The sequence below is a fragment of the Rhincodon typus genome, chromosome 10 (assembly GCF_021869965.1).
Source record: "Rhincodon typus isolate 14 chromosome 10, sRhiTyp1.1, whole genome shotgun sequence".
Taxonomy (NCBI): domain Eukaryota; kingdom Metazoa; phylum Chordata; class Chondrichthyes; order Orectolobiformes; family Rhincodontidae; genus Rhincodon; species Rhincodon typus.
In genome coordinates this window covers 14354256-14378370 of record NC_063341.1, presented here as the reverse complement: position 1 = coordinate 14378370, position 24115 = coordinate 14354256, and the positions used below count along the sequence as shown (strand labels likewise).

Below are 24115 nucleotides of genomic sequence, written 5' to 3'. Positions count from 1 at the left end.
ATTTTGTTTGTTGTAAACCAAACGCTAATAACTCAATCGTTGAACGGAAGGTAGTCCGTTGGGCTCGAGCTCGGTTTGAATCGAATCGAACGCGGGGCGGTTAAGGCTGGACGGCTCGCGCGGCTCCGGCCGTTTGGGGAAGGCGATGGATCGGGACCAGGACCAGGAGCTGGCCCTGGCCTTGGCCGCCCACCGGGAGCAGCTGGAACGGTCGGGCCAGGCTCACTTGCTCCGCTTCTGGGACGAGTTGGACCAGGCCGAGCGGGCCGAGCTGCTGGGCGACCTGAGCGGGTGCCACTTCCCCGAGATCATGAGCTTCTTCAACCGGGCCGTGTCGGCGCCGGTGCCGATCCAGCAGCAGATGGACGAGCAGATGGAGCCGGTGCCCAGGGAAGTGCAGGGCAGCGTGTCCAGAGACTGGGAGAGACTGCCCGAGTGGAAGGCAGAAGGTAAGAGCTTAGCGAACTCGGTGACTTATTAAGATGAATCAGAGGAGCAGGAAAGCTGACGTTTCGGGTCTGGACCTCCTGCTCCTCTGGTGCTGCTTGGCCTGCTGTGTTCATCCAGCTCTACACCTTGTTATCTCAGATTCTCCAGCATCTGCAGTTCCTACTATCTCTGAAACGACTTCTTAAGATGCCCGCTTTTGGTATCGAACACTTAAACCTGTTGGGTGAGGGAATTGGTGCAGCACGAAAGCGCAGCTATAGACCTGAGAGAAGTGGTCTATCGAGTGTTTTGATACCACCACTGCCGAATAGCTACCTCCCTGCCTGGATCCTGTCAAATCGCTGTCTGGGATGGTTGGGTGGGACATCTGTGACACCAGCAAAAAATGCAAATTTTCCAAGAAACGAAAGTTATGCGTGCGTATGGTTTTCTATTCTAATTATCTAACTGAGTCTAGGAGCCACAGTAAACTGAGTTTTTTCTCCGCTGGCATTGTTTTATTGGGCTTCTACACCCTCTGTTTTTTCTTTAAATAAACCCAGTACTCGGGTTGAAAACTGCTGCATGCTGTCTATTACTGTCTGTGGTAAAATTGATGCAACAAGTGCGTCTTATTTTTGTCGTTTGCCAAGTTTTGATTGGTCAGTTTAAGGGGTGTTTTGCTTTACAAGTGGCACCTGGTACATATGGGGCATGTGGAGGACCAGAGTGCATGAAGTGCAAATGGGACCCAAATGATTGTTAGAAATGTCAGATGCGAAAGTGGAGGAAAAAAATAGAAGGTAAAGGGACCCCAATGACGAAGTTACCCTGGCAGACAAGATTATTTCTGTGAGGAATGCGATCGAATAAGAGAGATGGAAGAAATGGGATGGGAATGCCATGAGAGAAATGCCTTCGGATGAGAATGGTGTGTGGAAGGTGGATGCGATGATATAATTAGTTGAGTAACAAAATGGCACAGTCATTTAACTTTTTATTCAAAAGCTAATCACCATGCTAAAATTGAGGTTTTAATAGATTTGAATGAAAAAGTTACAGAGAGGCTGTCATCTTTAAAAGAATACATCAGTGCTGATTCTATAGATGAAGAACAGAGTAGCAGTCTAGATCATCCACAGTATTCAAACAATCTGATTCCAATGGGCATTGGGGGCAGCACGGTTACTCAGTGGTTAGCACCTCACAGCGCCAGGGACCCCGATTCGATTCCAGCCTTGGTGGCTGTCTATGTGGAGTTTGCACATGCTCCCGTGTCTCCGTGGATTCCCTCCCACAGTCCAAAGATGTCCAGGTTAGGTGGATAGGCCATGCTAAGTTGCCCGTTGTGTCTGGGGATGTGAAGACTAGGTGGATTAGCATTGGGATAGGGTAGGTGAATGAGTATAGGTGGGATGCTCTTCAGAGGGTCGGTGTGGACTCAATGGATCAAATGGCCTGCTTCCACACTGTAAGGATTCAGTGAACATCTCTCAAACTATTAAAGCAATACAGTTGCAATAAAGATACTGATACACCCACAAATGTTTTGTGGGTCTGTACTGGTCTTTCGTAATCTCAAGGTTATTTAGGGTCAAGACAATTTAGTGACATTCACTTCAAAGTAGAATGATCCACCGTTTCAGGTAACACTTGTTTATAATTTGACTATTTCTAATTTTTTATTTATACTTCTAATAAAAACATTATTTTGATGTGGAAGTTTCTTTTGATAAAGCCATTCTGTTGGTTGGAAAGCAAAGAAGATGAACTTTTAATGTAGAGAATATCATGGATATTTCAAATTTGTCATGTAACTGAAAGCAAATCCTTCAGAATGTAACTGAACTTGGAAGTAATTAATAATTCCAAACTATGTCAGGTCATGACTGATATTGTGGTAGACATCAGTGATCAAGATAGCGACGAAAGGATTTGTGTTTCCTAAAAGATCGGTTGTGTTGAGGGTGCGTTAAAACTTTGCAGAATAATTTACAATTTATTGATAAAGCAGGTTAAATTCAACCTTGATAGTGAACAAATTTTCAATTTTATGTTCATAAATACAATGAATTAGATTGAAATGGCAGACAATAGGCAGTGACCTTTATGTGTTGGTTAACCCACCACTTTCATACTGAGTTCAAAGTGGAAAAGTAATTACGTCAAAACACAGAAAATAGAACAGAAGTTACAAAGACCAACAAACGTGAAAATGTACAGCAGAACAATTAAGTGCACTTTCCAGCAGTGCGGGGGCCAAGTAATTAACTGGTCAGGCGAGATTTGAACCACTGTGTTCATTATGGTTCATGAAACATCTGTGAACTTTGGAAATAACATGCAATGCACCACACTGGATAGGGGAGAGCACTGGGCGGTGCAGTGGCATAGTGGTGAGCATTGCTACCGCACAGCGCCAGGGACTTGGATTTGAAATCAGCCTTGGGTGACTGTGTGGAGTTTGCATGTTCTCTGTGTCTGCATGGGTTTCCTCCGGGTGTTCTGATTTCCTGCCACAGTCCAAAGATGTGCAGATTAGGTGGATTGGCTATGCTAAATTGCCCATAGTGTCCTGGGATGTGTAGGCTGAGTGGATTAGCTATGGTAAATGTGGACTTATGGGGATAGGGTTGATGCTCTTTGAATGGTTGGTGCAGATTAAATGGACCAAATGGCCTCTATCTGTAGGTTTTCTATGATTTTATATTGTAGATGTTGGAAATGTAAAACAAGAACAGAAAGTGCTGTTAACAGATATAGGTCAGCCAGGATCTATGGCAAGAGTGTACTGAGTTAATGCTTTGGATGCAGATTTTTCAACTCTGAGCAATAAGAAATATTAAGACCCCCAAAGAGACAAAGACTGCATAAGTAATCCAGAAGTATGTTTGGGGAAATGAGGCAAATGGCAAACTTGTTTGAAATTTGAAAATGATGTAACTAAGCCTGGAGTTAATGATATCAGGGCTGCCTCTGTCTAAGTCTTTTTGATCTGTACATCTTTTTCTTACTATGGTCTACTGTACCACTTGTAAACAAAGTTTTTCACTGTATTTCAATAAACGTGACACTAAATAAATAAATCAATTAATCAATCAATCAAATGCCGAGAAGGAAATTAAATATTGGTTTTGAAACTTGTTTTGGAAGAAATTCTTCACAGGGTAGAGATCAGAGGGTAGAGTATTAAAGTAGCAATCTACTTGAGAGCAAACTAACAAAGTCGTAACCTAACTTTTATTCTCTCCAATTTATAGAGGAGACTGCACGTTAGCATATAGTGGATGCTAGATTAGTTGAAATATACGTAAATTATATTTTTGTGGGAAGTTTGTTTTTTTGTCCTGAAAAGTGAATGGGCTGGTGATGCAGTTCATACTTTAACATGGGGATTAATTGGTGATGGGTAAATAGAATGTGGGAGGATGAAAATGTGAACCTATGGTATCGCAAAAGGAACAGTCTCGTTGGAAAATGGGAAGGTGAGAAAAAGAACAAATGTTCTGACTATCAAATTATGTTGTGAATGGTGGAAGAACCAATCTTTTTGTTCTGTGTGAAGCTGAATTATGAAGAACAGTTCGAAATGTCGGTTGTAAGTTTAAAAATAAGTGGTTGAGGTATACATTAGAATGCTGTGAAGAAGATAAGAGCGAAGGACTAGCTTGAAAGAGAAAGCCTTTTTTCTGCTTTTGCCTATTATAAGCCCTGTTATAATAATTTAGAATTTGGAAGGTATTAGAAAACATTATTTGGATTTGTTTAAATTATGAATACAGAACAAATTTACTATCATATCCGTCAGCAACAGAAGGAAGAGCAGATTTATAGTATATGGAAAATCCTAAGTATGGAAATTAGGTAATAGATATCACTATGTTTAAAATGGGATCCCATGACCATAACTATGTAGGGCTCATGGATTATCTTCAATCTTCTTCCTAATGGCTTCAAAGGAAATCAGATCAACAGCACATAAAATCTCCTCAATTAATATCTGTACCTTTCCAAAGTTGTTCAGAAATGAAAGAAATCAAAAGCTATGTATCTTTTCATAATTGCATTAGGTTGTGTCGTGTTCACAAGATTTTAACTATAAGAGAGCTCTGCTTGCAAATACTATTTCAGCTGGACACATGAAAATGACTTTTCTAAAAATGTAAATAATGGGAATCTCAAAACAGAAAATGTGGGAAATACAGAGTAGTGAGCATCTGCAAAGAGAATAAGCACGTGTGAACCCATAATCGGATAAATGTAAATACTGTACACTGATTCAAAAACTCACTCGACTGTAACTCACTTATCAGTACCTGGATGAATAATTTACTTGCTTAAAATGTCTCTTCAACTTTAAATTCATAGAATAAAGCTAACAGATATAGTTGTTTGCAAGTAAATATTAACTTGTCAACATCTTCTTGCCCTAAACAATGGCCTGGACTGTCAGAAATTCAGTGTGAGCACATACTTGCCAAATTTTATCACTGGTGGAAATAACCCTGTAACCTCTGTTTCTGTGTTATTGCATAATTGATTGATTATAAATTGAAATAGACTAAAATTTAATTTTAAAACTTCTTATTTTGTTGGCATTACCAGGAAACATTACATAGTAGGTTCCTGCATTATTTGTTTTAAGGCCTTGATTATTCAAAATTGTTCAGTGACCCTGAATAAGGACAAAACAGCACTGCATGAATATATTACAATATAAACATACAAGTTGAAAGTACAATAGTTTTAAGGCAAATTGGTGGAAAATAAGCAAAGCTGTTTTGTATAAAATTAATTATAGGAAACAAAAACTGTATGCTTACAGAATACAATTGGCCCAAAGTTCGCTTCAAATCAAGTCCATTTCAAAACCCATTAAATGGTAAAGAAAACAAAAAAGGAATATCTTCACAAGTACATTTAAAGAAACTTAAGCTCATTTCAAAAATGAATAACTTTATGACTAATCATCTAACTCAGTTACAGTAAAACAATTATGCAATTGCAAAACTTGCTTGAATAAAATAACTGAGTTTGAATACTCATTCACAATGACTCAGCTAGTTTTCTGGCATTAAATCAGTTTGGTTTTTGCATTTATGTAGCTGTTGGCATTGTAAATTTGAGGTACTAAACATAGGAAATGCTGGAAGCTTTTGGCAGCATCTGGGGAAAGAACAGCTAACTTAATATTTAATATGAAGGTGTGCACCCTTTCCTGAACTAAATTTGGGATAATTGCTGCAGCTATGCGTGGAAGTGCTGTCATGATTATCACAAGTCAAGTTGATTAGTTAGGTTAGCTATATATTCTTAAAAATAATCATTTTTGATTATTTCATAAGCAAAATTTCATAATCCTGAATTATTTCATGCGTATGGTTTTCAATTAACATCTTGCACAATAGTGTCAATCATGCTATTTCAAATCTCCTGCCACCACTCTGGAAAGGGATTTCATTCATTAGTCTGGAACTCCATCAATATCACTTAATCAGATTATCCAGTCACTGTCTCATTATGTTTCGAGGGAGCTTGCTGGCTGAAAGTTGCTGTGCTATCTATATTACAACAGTGACTGCTGTAATATGCTCGGGTTTGTGAAAAACAAATATATAAACACAAGTTATTCCTATAAATTTGATTGGTCATATACAGAATTAGTCTTTCAATAGTCCATTGTTTGTGCAGGCAAGGAACTATTGCAATTCAAGTTACAGTGAAGTACATAATTAATCTGTCCAATAGTAATAACAGTCCAGGCTTAATGACGTTGTGTGAAGGAAATTTGGTTCGTTCAGCAAAACCGTGCTTGCCTTTTGTTATTACCTGTCTTAAATGGATGATCATTGAATGGGTAGGTTTTACTTCTAGAATCAAGTAATTGATGAATTACTGATGTGTACTGGCAGTAGGCTGAAAGTATTGTTTGTTAAGAGTTAATATCTATGTAACCTATGAAGCTAATGAAATGTGCCATTGTGCTACAAATATTGTTGTGCTGTATGTTATGTTACACTGATTCTATATGCAATTAAAAACTGAAAGAACCTCGGATGCTGTAAATCAGGAACAAAAACAAAGTTGCTGGAAAAACTCAGCAAGTCTGGCAGCATCTGTGAAGAAAAAAATCAGAGTTAACGTTTCGGGTCTGGTGACCCTTCCTCAGAATTAAAATCGCTGTAGTGCGTTTCTGTTTCTCCATTTTCAAGTCAGTAGCTTTTAAGTTAAGTAGCTGTAACTGTTTATTCAAGTAGTTACCCATTCATTTTCTAAATTGTAAGAGCTATGGTGCGCTTGCAGCAAAAAATAAAATTTTAATTAAAACTAAATATCACATTACTCACTTTTCAGTTTACAAATACAGAAAGTTCATGCACATTTGTAGTTTTGAGAGAAGTACGGTCAAGCAGGTGAAGCTGAACCTGGTAGAAATGGAAAACTGGCAAAGCAATATAGACTCCAGCATTCCGGGATCTAGAACAAAGAAAAATCAAAGCTAATAATAAAGGTCTTGTTAGAGAAGAGGATGTTTCTTTCATAAGCAATAAAAAGCTAGTTTTTCACTTTTTAAATTCATACACACGTTGAACCAAAAATTTTACTTCAGGTGTTAATCCCATGTGACCTTAAATGACTCATTGGAAGGACCATTTGTTTTTAGAACATCTTGGAAACACATCCAGGCCTCCAAGAATGTTAATTGAGTTGTGATATGATCAGGGTTTTTTTAAACGGAGAAAGGGATCTGATAGGGTAGGTACATTGTTACCTCTAGTCGGAAGTGGGGTTGTAATCCAGAACAAGAAAGCATAATATTTTTATATGGGAGCAAAGTGCTTACCACATGAAATCAGGAAACCTTCTTTTCAAGTAAACTAAATTTGGAATATTCTTTCTCAAAAGATGTGGGTCAGTTGACATTTTTGAGACAGATTGGGCAACCTAATAAAATTATGAATCAGTTGCTGAGAAACAAAGGTTAAATGAGTCAATATCTTTGAATGGCAGAACAGGTCTGTTGAATCGTTTCCCCCCCCCCCCCAACCCACCCACCCTTTCTATGTTTATAATACAGTAACAACAATGCTGCTATTTTTGTCACATGCCAGGCCTTCTTTAATTCAATCATTTATTGATCTATATTGAATATAGTTCATCACATTTATATAAAACACAATCAATTTTAAGGGAGAGGCAGAGAGAGAAACTATTATCAAATCTAACCTTGTAAGTTTCCGGACAAATAGGTTATATTAAATTTACCTGATAAAAAGAGCTGAACTACATGGGCTATTCCTCAAGTAACCTTAGCCATTTTAAGCTGCTTTGCTTAGGAGGTACCCAAGCAATGACCAGAAGGGAATGTGATATGACATATTAGTACTAAACATTCTAACTGCTGTAGAAAATAGATTTCCCAAGAGCTGCGTAAAATGTTAGACGACGCTATGTTATTTGTGTCTCAATTGAGAGCAGGGTTGATTTGCAAAAGCTTCCAAATGAGAGATTAGTGTATAAATGTTGAAATGATTTTCAAACATGAGTTAGAAATACACAATTAACTATCCTTTGTTTCCAACAATATCTGTGACCACCTTCACAGCATTTTTTCTAAATTAATCACAAATAATTTATGTGGGTAGATGATTCCAGCTTGCCACGTATTTATTATAGATTAAAGTTAACAGCATCTCCTAAAAGGGTAGGTATTTGTAAGTAAATTGGAGACTGGCCATGTACTGATGAGTCATTCATTCATGAAGCAAGTTCTTGGTCAAGATCCAATCCAGACATCATGGCAAAACTCTCCTTTCCCTGTCAGTTAAAGTATTTTTTCAGTAAATGTTCATTCCCAATGGGTACATGCTTACGGGACAAAGTTGTCATTCATTTCATCCCTAGTTTAAGAATGTATTCATTATTTTAATGTGCATGTAATAGAAAATATTTATTAACTTCAAGAAGCTTCCAACAGGCATGCCTTCATGTATTGAGAAGAGATGGTGATATTGCATGAGTTCCTTTTGATTTTTATGCCATAATTCAGGCTGAAATCTTAGAATAAAATTCTCATTGGAACGTTTGAATGCAGACTTGTGTAGATGGTTATGCTTCATTTGAGCTCTACCTTTACCAGAAGCCTATTATGTTTGAGAAGTGAATGGATGTCATTATTTAAACTTTGGGTGGTGATGGTAAGGAATATCGCTGGGGGATAGAGGAATTCTTAAGTCATTCAGTCTGGCAAGATTTTCAACTGATTCAATGTTAATTTTATTTCTGTCAGGGAAGCATTTAGTGTAAATAACACTTTTATAATGAATCAGGATTTGGTATGCCCTACTTGTTTCACCCTCCCACCTTCAGCTTTTTTTCCCTCTAAAAGTTGCTAGAAGTACATTCTGTCCCAGTGAAGATTACAAAACATTTAGGGTCTTGGTAAATGAGGGAAGCAGCTTAATCAATCAGATTTAAGAATCAAGAAAGAAACGGAAACAACAGAGAAGGAAAATGTGTGAAATAGAGTTTGATCCAACACAGAAGGAGAAGTAGTCCGGGGAGACATTGGACTAATGGAAAAAAGAGAAAAACGGAAAATGTTTTTAAGATTTAGCAATCTTCTGAGGCCCCACAGTTTACAAGAACTTAAATCTCATTTTATAAAAATGTCTCGTGTTGCTAAAATTGATCTTAACTTTCTTCAGGGTCTAATTAGCAATTGATGTGCAAATAAATTAATTTATTGAAATCCAAAAGGTGATTGAGGGTGAACTGTGGTTTCCGTGAAGTTCACACCAGATTGACACTAATTGCCCATAAATTTGCAATTACCCCTTAAATTGCTGGCTGATTTACACAATAACAAGAGATAACTATTTTGATATTACAAGTTGAAGCATTATATGTAGTTAATTCTTCCACCCATTCTCCAAACTATAATTCTAAAAGTCTAAGATTATGCTGGGGATAGCATTGCTGTAAGTTTTTGACTTAAGTTGGCTGTTAGCTTTAAATAAATTATTCATGATGATTAAAATTAAAGCTTCAGCCTGAAAATCGGATTTAAATCAAAATTCTATGATACATTTTATCCACCACAGTTTAATGTAGGGTCACAATCTTTGTAATGGCTACTGAAGGAGCTGTATGGAGGGGGACAGCAACTGGAGTGCCTGTATATTTTGGCAACTTGCTGACTTAAGGTCTGTTTATAAGTGTGGAAATTGGTGCAGCGAAACCTTAAAGAAAAGGAATGATTTGGTGTGGCTTCTGTTTTCATTCACATTTATTTTAAGTCCTCACAAATATAAAGCAATAAAATTACTAACAGTTCCAAAGTTGTATAGTGATCAAGCTCAATAATTTACATAGGCTTTATTTAGTAGTGATGAAAATTTCTTGCATGTGAATGATAATTTGAAAAATATAGATATAACACAAACTAGTACTATTTTCCTCCCCTTAAGTTGGAATGTAGCTGCTATTTATGAAATTTTCTTTATTCTTTCATGGGATGTGGGAATCACTGTTAAAGCCTGCATGTGTTATCCATCTCTAATTTTCTTCGCCACACCATTTTAGAAGGCAGTTAGGAATCAACCACACTATTATGGGTTTAAATGAATCTGATAAATATAGCAGATTTTCCTTCCTGAAGAACATTAGTAAGCCAGATGGGTTTTTTACACCAATCAATGAGTTTTGTGGTGACCATTACCAAGATCAGTTTTCAAATCCAGTGTTGTTGATTGAATACAAATTCCAGCTTGTAGTGAGATTTGAACCTGTGTCCCTATTAACCTGGGTCTCCAGATTACCAGTCCAGTGACATGACCACTACATCACTGCCTATCAGTAAATAGTCCCAATGAAAAAATAAATCCAAAGCAATTGCACTGAAAAAAGGAATGGTCTCTGGAAAAAACTTCACTGGAAACAGCTAATACTGTAAGAAAAATTATTTCCTACAAGTCTTGTTTCTTGTTGAAATATGTCTGAATTTTCCAGGAATATTAAATGTCGTAGCTTTGTTCAAATACTAGTGAAGTACAGTGAAGTTTTTCTTTATGTACTAAGTTCAAGCTGGAAAATACTAAATATCTACAACATTACATTTTTATAATTTTTGTAAGGTGGTTTATTTGCTGGTTAAGATAGCATCTGTTTGCTGCTGTTGGAGTCACTTATGCTACTTTTCTTGATTTGATCAACTATATACTTTTAGCCTCTGGTTCTATTTAGGTCTTTCAAAATTGGTAACTTTTCTGGTGGGTGAAGAGGATGCATTAAATATACCACCAGGAAGTGTAAGGAAATGTTTTTACACTAGTAATCCAAGCACAACCAAACAGAAGAAGTCAAGAACACCGGCCAAGCTCCATTAATCAACCCTGGATTCTTACTGTACGAGCAAATTGACTTTGTACTGAATGACACTTACACCCCTGCAACACAGAAACCAACACTGAAAACACAGTGCTGGAAATACTCATCAGGAATGACAATATCTGTGGAGATAACGATTTAATGTCTTCAGTCAAATTCTTAATTAACTGCAGCCACTGATACAAAGAAAGATTAACTGGTTAATGAAGCATATTTGCATTAAAACTGGTTGATCTAATTCTTAGAGTGCAGCACACATTCGATCGGGTTTGTTACCTTTTGTAAGGGCTGTTATGATCCCATGTGATGTTATGACTGAATGAGTCAAATCCCAGTCTGAAATCTGGATTGATAGATCATGAGGTGATCTCTCATTGAAACATAAGCACACAGTGTTTCAGTTTTACTCCTAACAATTCAACAGAAATTTAGGGCTTTTGTGGTACGGTGGTAGTGTCCCTACCTCTGAATCAGAATACCTGAATTCAAATTCCATCTGCTTCAGAAATGTCGTATCACATCTGAACAGGTTGATTAAATAAATTTTTGTTTTATATATTTCAAAAATTGTTCTTTTGCCAGTTTGATGTCCATCTTTCATATTCTGGGTTATTTTTGTTAAGTATCAGCACTTATTTCTGTAGAGTTTGCTTGAAACAATGGTCAGTATATGTCTACAGGGAAAAGAAGAAATAGTCACTATTTATTTTCTAATCTCTTTTCCTCAGGTCTTCTTCAAATCTCTAAGAACAAAGTAGCAGTTTTACTTTTAGCTGGTGGACAGGGAACACGTCTTGGAGTAACCTATCCTAAAGGAATGTACAACGTTGGTTTGCTATCGAGGAAAACGCTCTTTCAGATTCAAGCTGAACGTATTCTGAAACTTCAGCATTTGGCGTCAGAGCAGTTTGGGCACAGATGCACTATTCCATGGTAAGTGTGTCAACCCACTTTAGAATTTTAACTCCAGTATGTTAGTTTAAGTGCAGAGATGAAATTTTGAACTAATGGTGTATTCCTTGCAGCTGCACAATTAAAATAATCTCTTACAAAGTGGATGTAGATTGAATTGAGTTTGTCATGGTTTAAATTGATCTAGTCAGTGTTTTGCTTGTTACAATGTTGCTTTAGCAGTACCTCTCTTGTGTGCTGAATATAGAAACAGCAACTGTATGTCCAAAGTTAGGGAGGCAGGGAAAAGGAATATGTGGAACCCTTGCAGAGCTTTGAGAAGGTTTACATGAGAATAAGTCTCAACTTCTTGTTTATTTGAAGTGTGAATGATTCAGAATGATCAGTTTAAGAATTAATTCATTGTTTTAATTCAGGATTACATAGTAAATATAATTACTGTGGATATTATGGAACAACAAAGTGTATGTTAATGTGAGAATGATACTGGATTAGAAAAAAAATCTAACTCCCATTTTGGGGATTTTTTTGCTCCAGTCCTTTTTTTTTACTCCAGATATTTTTTGGCTTCTGTTTTTGAGACTGCACAGTGCTTGTTCCCTGTGTCTCAGAGGGTCATTTGATGTTCACTGTAAATGGCTTACTGCAAGATCAAGCAGTGATCCATCTTCAGTTTTATCGTAGGATATCATCAAAGGCTTGCGTAGCTGACCATCCCCACCATCCACTGCCTAACTAGCAGATGAATTATTGGACATTAGCTGACCCATGTTATGGCATTCCCCCAGAATGTAACCACCATCGAACAGCCTTTAAACATTCAAATGGTTAGAAATACAGCCCATCCTGTCATCTCAATCATACTGTGGTATGGACAGTGTAGTGCTCAGATCAATTAGCTTGTCAATGCCTGTTAATTGTCTTTTTTTTGAAATTTTTATTGTTATGAGAAACAAGATGAGTAAGAAATGGTGAGCTAGCCACCCATCTTCTTTCCCATTCCAACACCACCCCTGTAACCACAAGCATGTGGTTGTAAAATCCAGTCTGTGTTGGAAGTTTCTATTGAAGAAGGTTTGGCGAGTTGTTAAAAGTCAATTAATTTTATTCTGAAGCTAAAAATATATTCTAGCAACTTCTGCAGAAACTTTTCTGTCCACATGTGGGAAAGTATGAGGTTATACACTTTGGGAAGAATAGGGGTGTAGACTATATTCTTGATGGGGAAAGACTTCGGAAATCTGAAGCACAAAGGGACTCGAGCACTAGTTCAGGATTCTCTTAAGGTTAACATGCAGGTTCATTTGGCAGCCAAATTAGGAAGCCAAATGCAATGATTGTATTCATTTCAAGAGGGCTAGAATATAAGAGCAGGGATGTACTGTTGAGGCTTTGTAAGGCTATGGTCAAACTGCATTTGGAATATTGTGAGCAGTTTTGGGCCCCTAATCTAAGGAATGAAATACTGGCCTTGGATGGGGTCCAGAGGAGGTTTACAAGAATGATTCCAGGGATGAAGGGCTTGTCATGAAGAGCAGTTGAGGACTCATGGTATGTACTTGGCATTCAGAAGGATAAGAGGGATCTGATTGAAACTTAGAGAATGCTGAGAGACCTGAGAGTGTGGACATGGACAGATGTTTGCATTATTAGAAGAGGTTAAGACCTGAAGGCACAACCTCAGTGAAGGGATGACAGTTGAGAACTGAGATGAGGAATTTCTTCAGCCAGAGAGTAGTGAGTTGTGGAATTCAATGACACAGAAGGCTGTAGAGGCCAAGTCATTGAGCGTATTTAAGATAGGTTTTTGATTAGTAAGGGCGTCAAGCATTATGGATAGAAGGCCGGAGAATGGGGTTGAGAAATATAGCCATGATTGAATGGCAGAGCAAACTCAATAGGCCAAATGGCCTAATTCTGATCCTATATCTTATGGTTCAAGTCTTTTTATTGTTCTGTACCAAATTTAAAAACACAATGCTTTTGTGAAAGATACCTCAATGTACCACTTTCTTCCTCTCAACTTGAAATTTCATACTTAATGGCATGACTTCATGATTCTGTGTAAGAGCATTTTGTGTTCGAATCATCAAATAATATTTTTTGATTCCTCTTATTTTCAAATCAATACTGTATTATGCTCCTGCCCTTGGTCATATTTCTGTATAATTTTAAAATTATAAAAATGTTTTTTAACAGCACCAACAGATTAGATGTGGAATTTTAAAAAGTATAATGTGCCTTTTTTTCCAATCACAGGTATATCATGACTAGTAGTCGGACAATGGAATCTACAAAAGAATTTTTCAATCTGAATGGCTACTTTGGTTTACAGGAAGGAAATGTCATATTTTTCCAACAGGGAATGTTGCCAGCTATGGCTTTTGATGGGAAAGCTATCCTTGAAGGAAAAAGCAAAATTTCACTGGCGCCAGGTTGGTGAAAATTTTGGGCAAATTGTGGAAATGTCAATTTGATATTACAACAAGCAGATTGGATATAGATTATGAAAGAATGCCTTATTATAGCTGTGTTCTCCCCTGGTCCAAAGTGAATTCAGATGTTTCCTTGCTAATGTTGTTCGTCTTTAACAATATTGTAATTAGATGTTGAGCAACTTTATGACAATTCAAAGATATTACTAATGGCAGTTTTTAATTTGTTTTCTATTAGAAAAACTAATAATTGATCATTCATTTCCACCAAAAAAACATATTTCTTCTAAAATTGTTCAAGAAAATAAATAGGTACACCAAGTAGACTATTCAATTAGATTGTAACTAATCTATTCCTCGGATTATTTATCTGCCTTTACTCCATAAGCTTTGATAATCTTACCTAATGCAAATCTTCAAGTTTAAAACTCTGGTGGACTTACCAACCACAGAGTTTGAGAAGTGCAAGCCTCGAATTTCAATTTATTTCTGGGGAAATTTTTGTGGGGAGAGTGGTGGAATGGTGATGGTGAAAACGTACTTCCCATTTTGAAATGATAATGGAAAATGCTGAAAACATTCTGCAGGCCTATTTTTGGTCTATGACCTCACATCAGAATTTTTAAAAATTAGAAATGTTATAGGGTTTTAGCCGGGGAGCCTGGGAAGAAGAACAGCGAGAGGATTGTTATAGAATGAACATTCCTCATTTTGTTTGGTTTAAATTTTAATTTATGGTCATGTCCATTCATTCTGGATTTCATCACCTGAAAAAATAGTGCCTGTTCGTCTAACCTACTGAATCCATTGTCATTTCAAACCTCAATGTAGGCTTAAATTTGATCACTCCTTATCCTGCTAAGCTCAAATGAATATGAACCAGGTTTTAGTGAGCTTTCTTCAGATTAACAATTTTTACCAGGTAAATTTATGTTGTTGCCTTCCGAGGCCAATAAATCCTTTCTTAACATTAGTACCTTTGTTAAATACTTGAAATTTAACCCAGCTGAGACATTTCCTTACTTTGGTATTCCTTTTGATTGTTTTGTACAGTTGCATGAGCTTTTAATGACTTGTGTGCATGGACAACTAAATCCCTTTACAGATCTATGGATCCTAATTTCTTACTGTTTAAGAAATTATTTTAATTTGGTTGTCTTAGTTCTGAAGAAAATGACCTCTCATCCCCAAGTTGAAATCCATCTGCTTTAGTTCCATCTACTTGCAACTCTGCAAGACGAGTTATGGAAATGCCTTTTAAAAAACGCTAGATCATATGATTGTATTTTGAAGTTTGTTCAAGATATAGAGTATTACTGTACAGCTAATCCCATTATGACAATGTTATCTATAGTAAAGATTTGTAAACTTAAATGTTTTTGAATTGTTTGCTGTAACATTTTGAGAAAAAGAACCATATTTTCACAATAATATGAGATGTTGGGAACTTTATTGCAATTGATATTATAATGCTCAGGGCAGTATTTGGCGAATGAGTTTGCTGTCAGTCTGCATTTGACCATCAGTAAACGTCATGGAAGGAATCATCAGTAGTCTCATTGATGATTAATTTGGATTCTGCCAGGGCCAATTCAGCACCTGACTTAATTAAGCCTTGCTCTAAACATGGTTAAAAATGCTGAACTCCAAATGTGAGGTCTGAGTTACTGCCCTTGACATCAGGGCAGCATTTCATTGAGTGGCACCAAGGAGCTCTAGCAAAAGTGAATTTGATGAGAATCTGGAAGAAATGCCTCAACTGATTGGAGTTAGGCTAAAGAAGATGGCTGTGATTGTCAGACGTCAAATCATCTCAGCCCTGGGACATCACTGCAGGAGTTCCTCAGGGAAGCATTCTAGGCCCAAATATCTGCTGCTCCTGCATCAATGACTCTCCTTCCATCATTTGGTCAGAAGTAAGGATGTTTGCTGATGATTGCACAATGGTAACCACCATTTATGCCATTTGTGTATCTAAGGAGTTGTTCAGATCCCAGAGAGCATTCCCAAAATTATGATGGTTTCAGATGGAATACCCCAAATCATTGAGTTCCCGGGTGAGGAGTGGTGAATTGCTCCCTTTCTTTATTCAACCACCACTTCAGTTGGTCACAACAACATTTAATTTTAAGATGGATCCCTTCCCTTGAGGATATCTTTCTCCTGTACCTATATGAACTAAGGTTTTGAAAGTTTTTGAGGTTAATGGTAGTGTTGACGTTGAAAGTTTTGCAGGTTGTTGAGATTCTGTGGTCTCGAATCCTTTCGACTGTAATTGAATTCCAGGATTCTGGGTACAAGAGAAATATTTTGGTGAGAGATAGTAGGAACTGCCGATGCTGGAGAATCTGAGATAACAAGGTGTAGAGCTGGATGAACACAGCAGGCCAGGCAGCGTCAGAGGAGCAGGAAAGCTGACGTTTCGGGTTTGGCTTTCCTGCTCTTCTGATGCTGTCCGGCCTGCTGTCTTCATTCAGTTCCACACCTTGTTATCTCAGAATTATTTTGGTGTTTTGTTTCCTTGTTGGCAGGCTTGCGAGTTAGCTAGCCAGCTTCTAGCACTCAGTCCCTTTAACTGCAACACGGGGGCTACTGGGGGATAGACTTCAACCTTCATAGCATGTCATTGCTGAAACCCAGGCAAGTACACACGGGTATCTTAGCCCACTGGCCGCAGAACCTAATTCCCACTATCGCACTCCAGTAGAATTGAAACTGGCTTTTTAAACCCCTGTGTTTGTGTATTCTTCAAAGAGAAAAACGCAAAATGTGTCTGCATCTTGGAACGCGATCGACAGGGAGTTGTCGGCCCTTCTTCATTACCTTTGCATTTACAGGCAATCATAGGCCTGTCTGTTTTGACTTGCTTCTTCTCTTACCTGTGGCAACATTTGTACCATACTAGTGGCAAGCAATGAGCATCTTCAACATGAAAGAATTAACAGTCTACTCTTGATGTTCAATAATATTACCATCACTAAATTCCCTAGTACAAACATCCTGGGGTTTACTACCGAACAGCAACTTGACTGGACGATCTAGTTAAACAAAGATCACATCAGAGATTGGGAATTCTATAGCATGTAACTTGCCTCCAACTTGCTGAAGTTTATCGACTGTTTCCAAGGCAAAAGTCAGAAGTGTAGTAGAATGTTGTCATAGAAACATTGAAAATAGGAGCAGGAATAAGCCATTTGGACCTTTTAAACCTGCTCCATTATTCATTAGGATCATGGCTGACCTCTTACCTAGTTGAGCGTGACTCCGCCAACACTCGGGAACCATAAAACTATTCAAGACCAAGTAGCACCCACTCGATTGGCACCCCCATGTCAAACATTCACTCTCCACCACAGGTGCACAGTGGCACCAGCTTGTACCATGTACCAGGCTCTTTCCACAGCAGTTTTCAAATCTACAAGTTCTTCTCCAAGTCCCAGGCCACCCTGAGCTGGGACTATAAAGGAGACGTGAGATAGCTTTGACAAATAGGGTTAAGGAGAATCCAAAGGGATTCTACAAATACATTAAGGACAAAAGGGTAACTAGGAAGAGAATTGGTCCCCCTTAAAGATCAGCAAGCCACCTATGTGTGGAACTGCAGGAGTTGGGGGAGAGAGTAAACAAGTATTTTGCATCAGTGTTTCCTGTGGAGCAGGATATGGAAGATAGAGAATGTGGGGAAATAAATAGCAACATCTGTAAAATTTCAATGTTACAGAGGAGGTGCTGCTGGACATCTTTAAATGCATAAAGTTGGATAAATTCCCAGGACCTGATCAGGTATACCCTACAACTCAATGTGAAGCTAGGGAAGAAATTGCTTGGCCCTTTGCTGAGATATTTGTATCATCGATAGCCACAGATCAGATGCTGAAAGACTGGAGGTTGGCTAACGTGGTGCCACTCTCTAAGAAAGGTGGTAAGGAAAATCCAGGGAACTATAGAGTGATGAGCCTGACATCGGTGGTGGGCAAGTTGTTGGAGGGAATCCTGAGGGACGGAATTTACATGTATTTGGAAAGGCAAGATCCAAGTCCTGACGAAGGATTTTGGCCTGAAACATTAACTTTCCTGCTCCTTGGACGCTGTCGGACCTGCTGTGTTTTTCTAGCCTCATATTTATTGACTCTAGCTTCTAGCATCTGCAGTCCTTGCTGTCTCTAAGGATAGTCAACATGGCTTTGTCTGTGGGAGATCATGTGTCACGAACTTGATTGAGTTTTTTGAAGAAGTAACAAAGAGGATTGATGATGGCAGACTGGTGGATGTGATATTTACGGACTTTAGTAAGGCGTTCGACAAGATTCCTCGTGGTAGACTGGTTAGCAAGGTTAGTTCACACGGAATAGAGAGAGAGCCAGCTACTTGGATACAGAACTGGCTTGAAGGTAGAAGACAGAGGGTGGTGGTGGAGGCCTGTGACCAGTGGTGTGCCACAAGGATCAGTGTTGGGTCCAATGCTTTTCATCATTTATATAAATGATTTGGATGTGAATGTAGGAGGTATGGCTGGTACATTTGCAGATGATACCAAAATTGGAGGTGTAGCGGTCGGAAAAGAAAGTTATCTCCAGAGTACAAAGGGATCTTGATCAGATGGGCCAATGGCCCGAGGAGTGGCAGATGGAGTTTAATTTAGATAAATCTGATGTGCTGCATTTTGGAAAGGCAAATCAGGGCAGAACTTATACACTTAATGGTAAGATCCTGGGGTGTGTTGCTGAACAAAGAGACCTTGGAGTGCAGGTTCATAGTTCCTTGACAGTGGAGTCGCAGGTGAATAGGATAATGAAGAAGGCGTTTGGCATGCTTGCCTTTATTTGTCAGTGCATTGAGTATAGGAGTTGAGAGGTCATGTTGCAGATGTACAGGACATTGGTTAGGCCAGTATTGGAATACTGCAGCAATTCTGATCGCCCTGAATATAGGAAGGATGTTGTGAAACTTGAAAGGGTTCAGAAAAGATTTACAAGGATGTTGCCAGGGTCGGAGGGTTTGAGCTTTAGGGAGAGGCTGAATAGATTGGGGCTATTTTCCCTGGAGCTTTGGAGGCTGAGGGGTGACCTTTATAGAGGTTTATAAAATCATGAAGGGCATGGATGGGGTAAATAGACAAAGTTTTTTTTTTTCCCCTGGTGTAGGGGAGTCCAAAACTAGAGGGCATAGGTTTAAGGTAGAGGGGAAAGATTTAAAAGGGACCTGAGTGGCAACTTTTCCACGCAGAGGATATTGCATGAGCTGCCAGAGGAAGTGGTGGTTTACAACATTTAAAAGGCATCAGGATGGGTACATGAATAGGAAGAGTTTAGAGAGATATAGGCCAAATGCTGGCAAATGGGTCTAGATTTACTTAGGATATCTGGTTGGCATGGATGAGTTGAACTAAAGGATCTGTTTCCATGCTGTATATCTCTATGACTCTATACAGGTATTGCCATCCCTGGAAATTCCTTCCGAACAGCACTGTGGGTGAACCTACACTACATGGACTACAGCAGTTCAAGATAGTTGTACTCCATTACTTTGTAAGGGCAATTGACGATGGACAATAACCAGTGATGTCCACATTTGCGGATGAATGAGTATATTAAAAAAACTTGTGGTCCTCTTGAATCACTGCCTTCAACTCGGTTTCTAGAACTGCATGTTCTTGCAACGCCACCAGCAGTCATTGAGTGGCACTGTAGTCTTGCTTGCCAGCCATTCTGCAGCAATTTTGTTCTGTTTGTTGATTTGTAAAATTATTGTTGTCTTTGCCGATTTTTGGACATTTTACCAATTTTCAAGTTCAAGATGTATAGAATTTAAAGCTTGCCATTGTACTATATACATTCCAGGAACTGACATATATAAAGTATTCTGTTCTTATAGATGGGAATGGAGGCCTTTATCGAGCACTTCGAAATCAGAAGATTGTGGAGGATATGGAAAAGCGAGGCATTAGTTTTATTCATGTGTACTGTGTGGACAATATTCTTGTTAAAGTTGCTGATCCAACCTTCATTGGTTTCTGTGTTAAGCAGCAAGCTGATTGTGGAGCCAAGGTATGTGTATTTTATTAGTATTCTTCTGACACTGAAGCTACCATTACAATCCAGTTTCTAACTTGCTGAGCTGTGATGTTTGCTGTTTTGGGTGGATATAAAAGATCTCGCAGCAATGAGAGCTGGGAGCTCAAGAGGATGCGGAGGAGATTTATCAGAATGCTATCAAGAATGGAGACTTTATGATGAAAGATTAGAGAACTTGCATTGTCCTCCTTAAAAACGGAGGTTGAGGACGAATTATTTCTACTGACTGTAACCAGAGTGTTTAACTTAAGAAAATTAGCAAAGAACTGGAGCTGAGAGGAATTTTTTAAAATGGAAATATTATGATAATCTGGGATACACAGCCTAAAGTTGACGGATGCAGTTTCAACTTTCTAACTAAAGAATTGGACATATGCAGAGGAAGTAAAAGTTGCAGGTTTGTGAGGAAAGGAGCAGAACATTGGGACTAATTTGGTAGCTCTTTCAAAGAACTGCATTGAATTAATAGGCTGGATGCTGTCCTTTTGTGCTGTGTGATTCTAAACCGTGTCTTAACTATTAGAAAAAATATGTCAACACCATTTTTCTACAGTAATGCCACAGCCCTTGACATCTTTAATATCTAGAAATCTATTGATCTCTCTCTTCTCTATACTTTAATAACTGAGCCTCCATTGGCAGTGTGCACTCACTTGTGGATGCCACCATTTTGATATTTAAAACAAAAATTTCAGAACTGTTCTGAAGAATGGCCGCTGAACCCAAAACGTTAACTGTTTTCTGTCCATAGATGCTGTGCAGCAATTTGTTTTTTGTTTCTGATTTCCAGCATTCGCGGTTTTGTTTTTTTTCTTATTTTGATATTTAAACATTATCCTCCTGCTTGTTCACCAGATTTTTAAAATGTTTCCTGATGTGATTTATGATGCTAGTTTGAGATTCGATTATTTGTAGACTAGATTTTTTTTTCCTCAATGAAAGGTAAATATTGCTCTCTCTACTGTATTTGCATTGAATAACTGGTCCGATTTTTGATGCAGGATGCATCTTTTAAAAATCAAATATTATTAGCTGCATAGTCTTTGTTTTATTAATAAGGCTGGTTTTAACTGCCTGATGGAGCATGCCTGTCCATTCATGACTTTGCATTCTTGAGTCAATGGGGATTCTGATGCTTGTTGTTGTTCCACTAATGAGCTGTAAGTAGCCTGCTACAGCTAGATAGTTCTGGGGGTTGGATAATTAGTTGAATTTCTTGTTGAACCAGCCAACAAATAGTGGGTAGATGAGATTTGGGAGACAGTCATATGTAATGGTAGAAAACTGGCAGTGGAAGAGACAATTTTATGAATAGGCTGTAAAAATTTCTTTTAAGGTTGCTGAAAGTATTGCTTACCAATACTTTCTGCCTGCTTGTACTGCAAAATTGTATTTGTGATCTTGTGGGCACCATAGAATCCATACTTACAGAATTAATGAGCATCTTTTAAGAGGGAAAACAGCAGCATGATGGACGAGGTGGGCACGGAACAGTGTAATAAATGAAATGCTCCTATTTTAGGCCTTGCAGTGCTCCAATTTCACTGGGTGAATCACTTCTTGGTATGTACAGGGATTGGGAGAAAATTTACAAAAATACTACTGATGTCATTGTACCCAGAAAGTGGAAGAACTCAAAACATTTTGATCATCTGTTTTCTGCTGTGATTGTACAGATGGCTGTTTTAACTCAGGCAGAGTACTTGTGTTCGATCCCATTCTTTTGTATCTTTTGTCGAAGATTTTTGATGTTTTTGTGGTGTTGCCAAAATAAATGCCAACTTTAAAATAAGCTTGGAAGCTTTACATAAATGTTTTAAATTGAAAGTAGTGTGGATTTTTAAAAGGGAATGTTCAATTTTTGTAGTTGTGCAACTTTGGCTAAATTTTTGAAGTTTATTAATCCTTTTTCCCGTAACTATGAAATATTATAGGTGCCTGTTGTTGTGAATAAGTGAAGCAGCATTGAATAATGGATTCTTGTGAAATTGTTTAATTTCCAGGTAGTAGAAAAGACAAATCCAACTGAGGCTGTTGGTGTTGTATGTAAAGTAAATGGCCTGTATCAAGTTGTGGAATACAGTGAAATCACCCTAGTTACTGCACAGAGAAGGAATGCTGATGGACGTCTAACATTCAACGCAGGGAACATATGCAATCATTTCTTTACACTGCAGTTCTTAAAGAACATTGTTAAGTATGTTAATACATTTGGGACTATTCTGTAAAATATAATTGTTTTCAGAAAATATCGTGTAATTATTTAACTTAGAGTGACCAAATGAGTTGGTTTCCTTTTCTTCTATCAGAGACTATGAGCCTAAATTGCGACACCATGTTGCCCGGAAGAAAATTCCTTATATTGATGAAAATGGTCAGCAAATCAAACCAGACAGCCCTAATGGAATCAAGTTGGAGAAATTTGTATTTGACATCTTTCAGTTTTCAAAGTAAGTGTTCTTATAGAAAAAAAATGTTTCAATACATTTTTCTTTTCTTCCTGTAAGCAGGATCTCCAGCTGTATTATGGTTGATACAATATTTTGGCCAGATTGCCATGCTTTACTTGCAAGTCTGGAAAAATTAGTATTGTCAGCTATTGGATTATATGGAGTTATGGCTGGCAGAGTCTTGCCCAGTCCTGGCGCTTCCCCTGATGTGTATAGTTTAACACACCAGTCAGCCCTTTTAACCTCTCAGCTATAGAGGGAGCCTGTAAGATAAATACCTGACCTCATTGTGTCACTTACGCTCAACATAAATGGAAGTGCCAACTATTCATACGCATGAGTGAAATGTGATTTGTAAGACTGCTATGGATAGGAAAACAACATTAACATTATCGAGAGACCCTGATTGCTGAGTTTTTCTTTCAGGAACTTTGGCCATTTTTGTCTTGTTTCTACTGGGTTGAGCCCTTATTTTTCGTTTGTGCTGAATGGAAAATAGTTTTGAACTGAATGTTTCAACAGTCACAACACTAGATGGCAGTTATTACCAACTTTTGAAAAAAAATCCTCAAACTTTTGTTTATTTCATGCTTTTTTTGTTATCTTTGTAATCACATCTTTTAATAGTTTTGCACTATTCAGTCTGTTCATTTGTTCTGAAACAAACTTATTTTTTACAACTAGTTGCATTGCCAGCTGCAAAGGAGCTGTGAGGTACCACTCCATTAGACAAAACACAATGTGGAGCTGGAGGATCACAGCAGGCCAGGCAGCATCAGAGGAGCAGGAAAGTTGATGTTTCAGGCCAGGACCCTTCTTCAGAAATGGGGAGGGGGAAGAGAGCTGTGAAATAAATAGAGAAAGGAGTGGTGGGGCTGGGGAAGGTAGGTGGGATGTTGATAGGTGAATGCAGGTAGTGAGTGGTGGGGGTTAGTCAGTGGGAAGGATAGGGTGGCTAGGTGGGAGAGAAGATGGACAAGTTGTGTCAGGTCAAGGAGGCGGGGATGAGGGAGGGGGCTTGGAAATGAACATCCCCACCACAGCCTACCTGCACTCACGTACCACCATCCCACCTACCTTTCCAAGCCCCACCCCTCCTCTATTTATTTCTGAGCTCCCTTCCCCCTCCCCACTTCTGAAGAAGGGTCCCGACTCGAAACATCAACTTTCCTGCTCCTCTGATGCAGCCTGGCCTGCTGTGTTCCTCCAGCTCCATACTGTGTTGTCTCTGACTTCAGCATCTGCAGTTCTTGCTATCTCTGAGTGATTTACCACTCCATTTGATTCTTTTTAATGTCAAGAAGTTATGGAGAGCAGTACACTGTCTTTGGCAGAATTAAAATAATATAAAGGTAAGTTTATGTCTAATTAGAGTTTTATTGTATCCAGTATGAAGACTAAGTGTTGAAACTTCCAACTTGATGTG

The 24115-nt window shown here is 38.3% G+C and overlaps 1 protein-coding gene across 2 annotated transcripts in view; it reads left to right on the top strand.

Moving 5' to 3' along the window:
* Positions 1-145: 145 nt before the first annotated feature.
* The window catches only part of uap1 (UDP-N-acetylglucosamine pyrophosphorylase 1), a 42354-nt gene continuing 18384 nt past the window's right edge, over positions 146-24115 (top strand). For both annotated transcript variants that reach the window (XM_048601875.1, XM_048601874.1), the window contains exons 1-6: positions 146-449; positions 11547-11751; positions 13990-14165; positions 20040-20212; positions 22243-22436; positions 22549-22689. In XM_048601875.1, coding sequence (XP_048457832.1) covers positions 146-449; positions 11547-11751; positions 13990-14165; positions 20040-20212; positions 22243-22436; positions 22549-22689 — 1193 coding nt within the window. The remainder of the gene's footprint in view (positions 450-11546; positions 11752-13989; positions 14166-20039; positions 20213-22242; positions 22437-22548; positions 22690-24115) is intronic.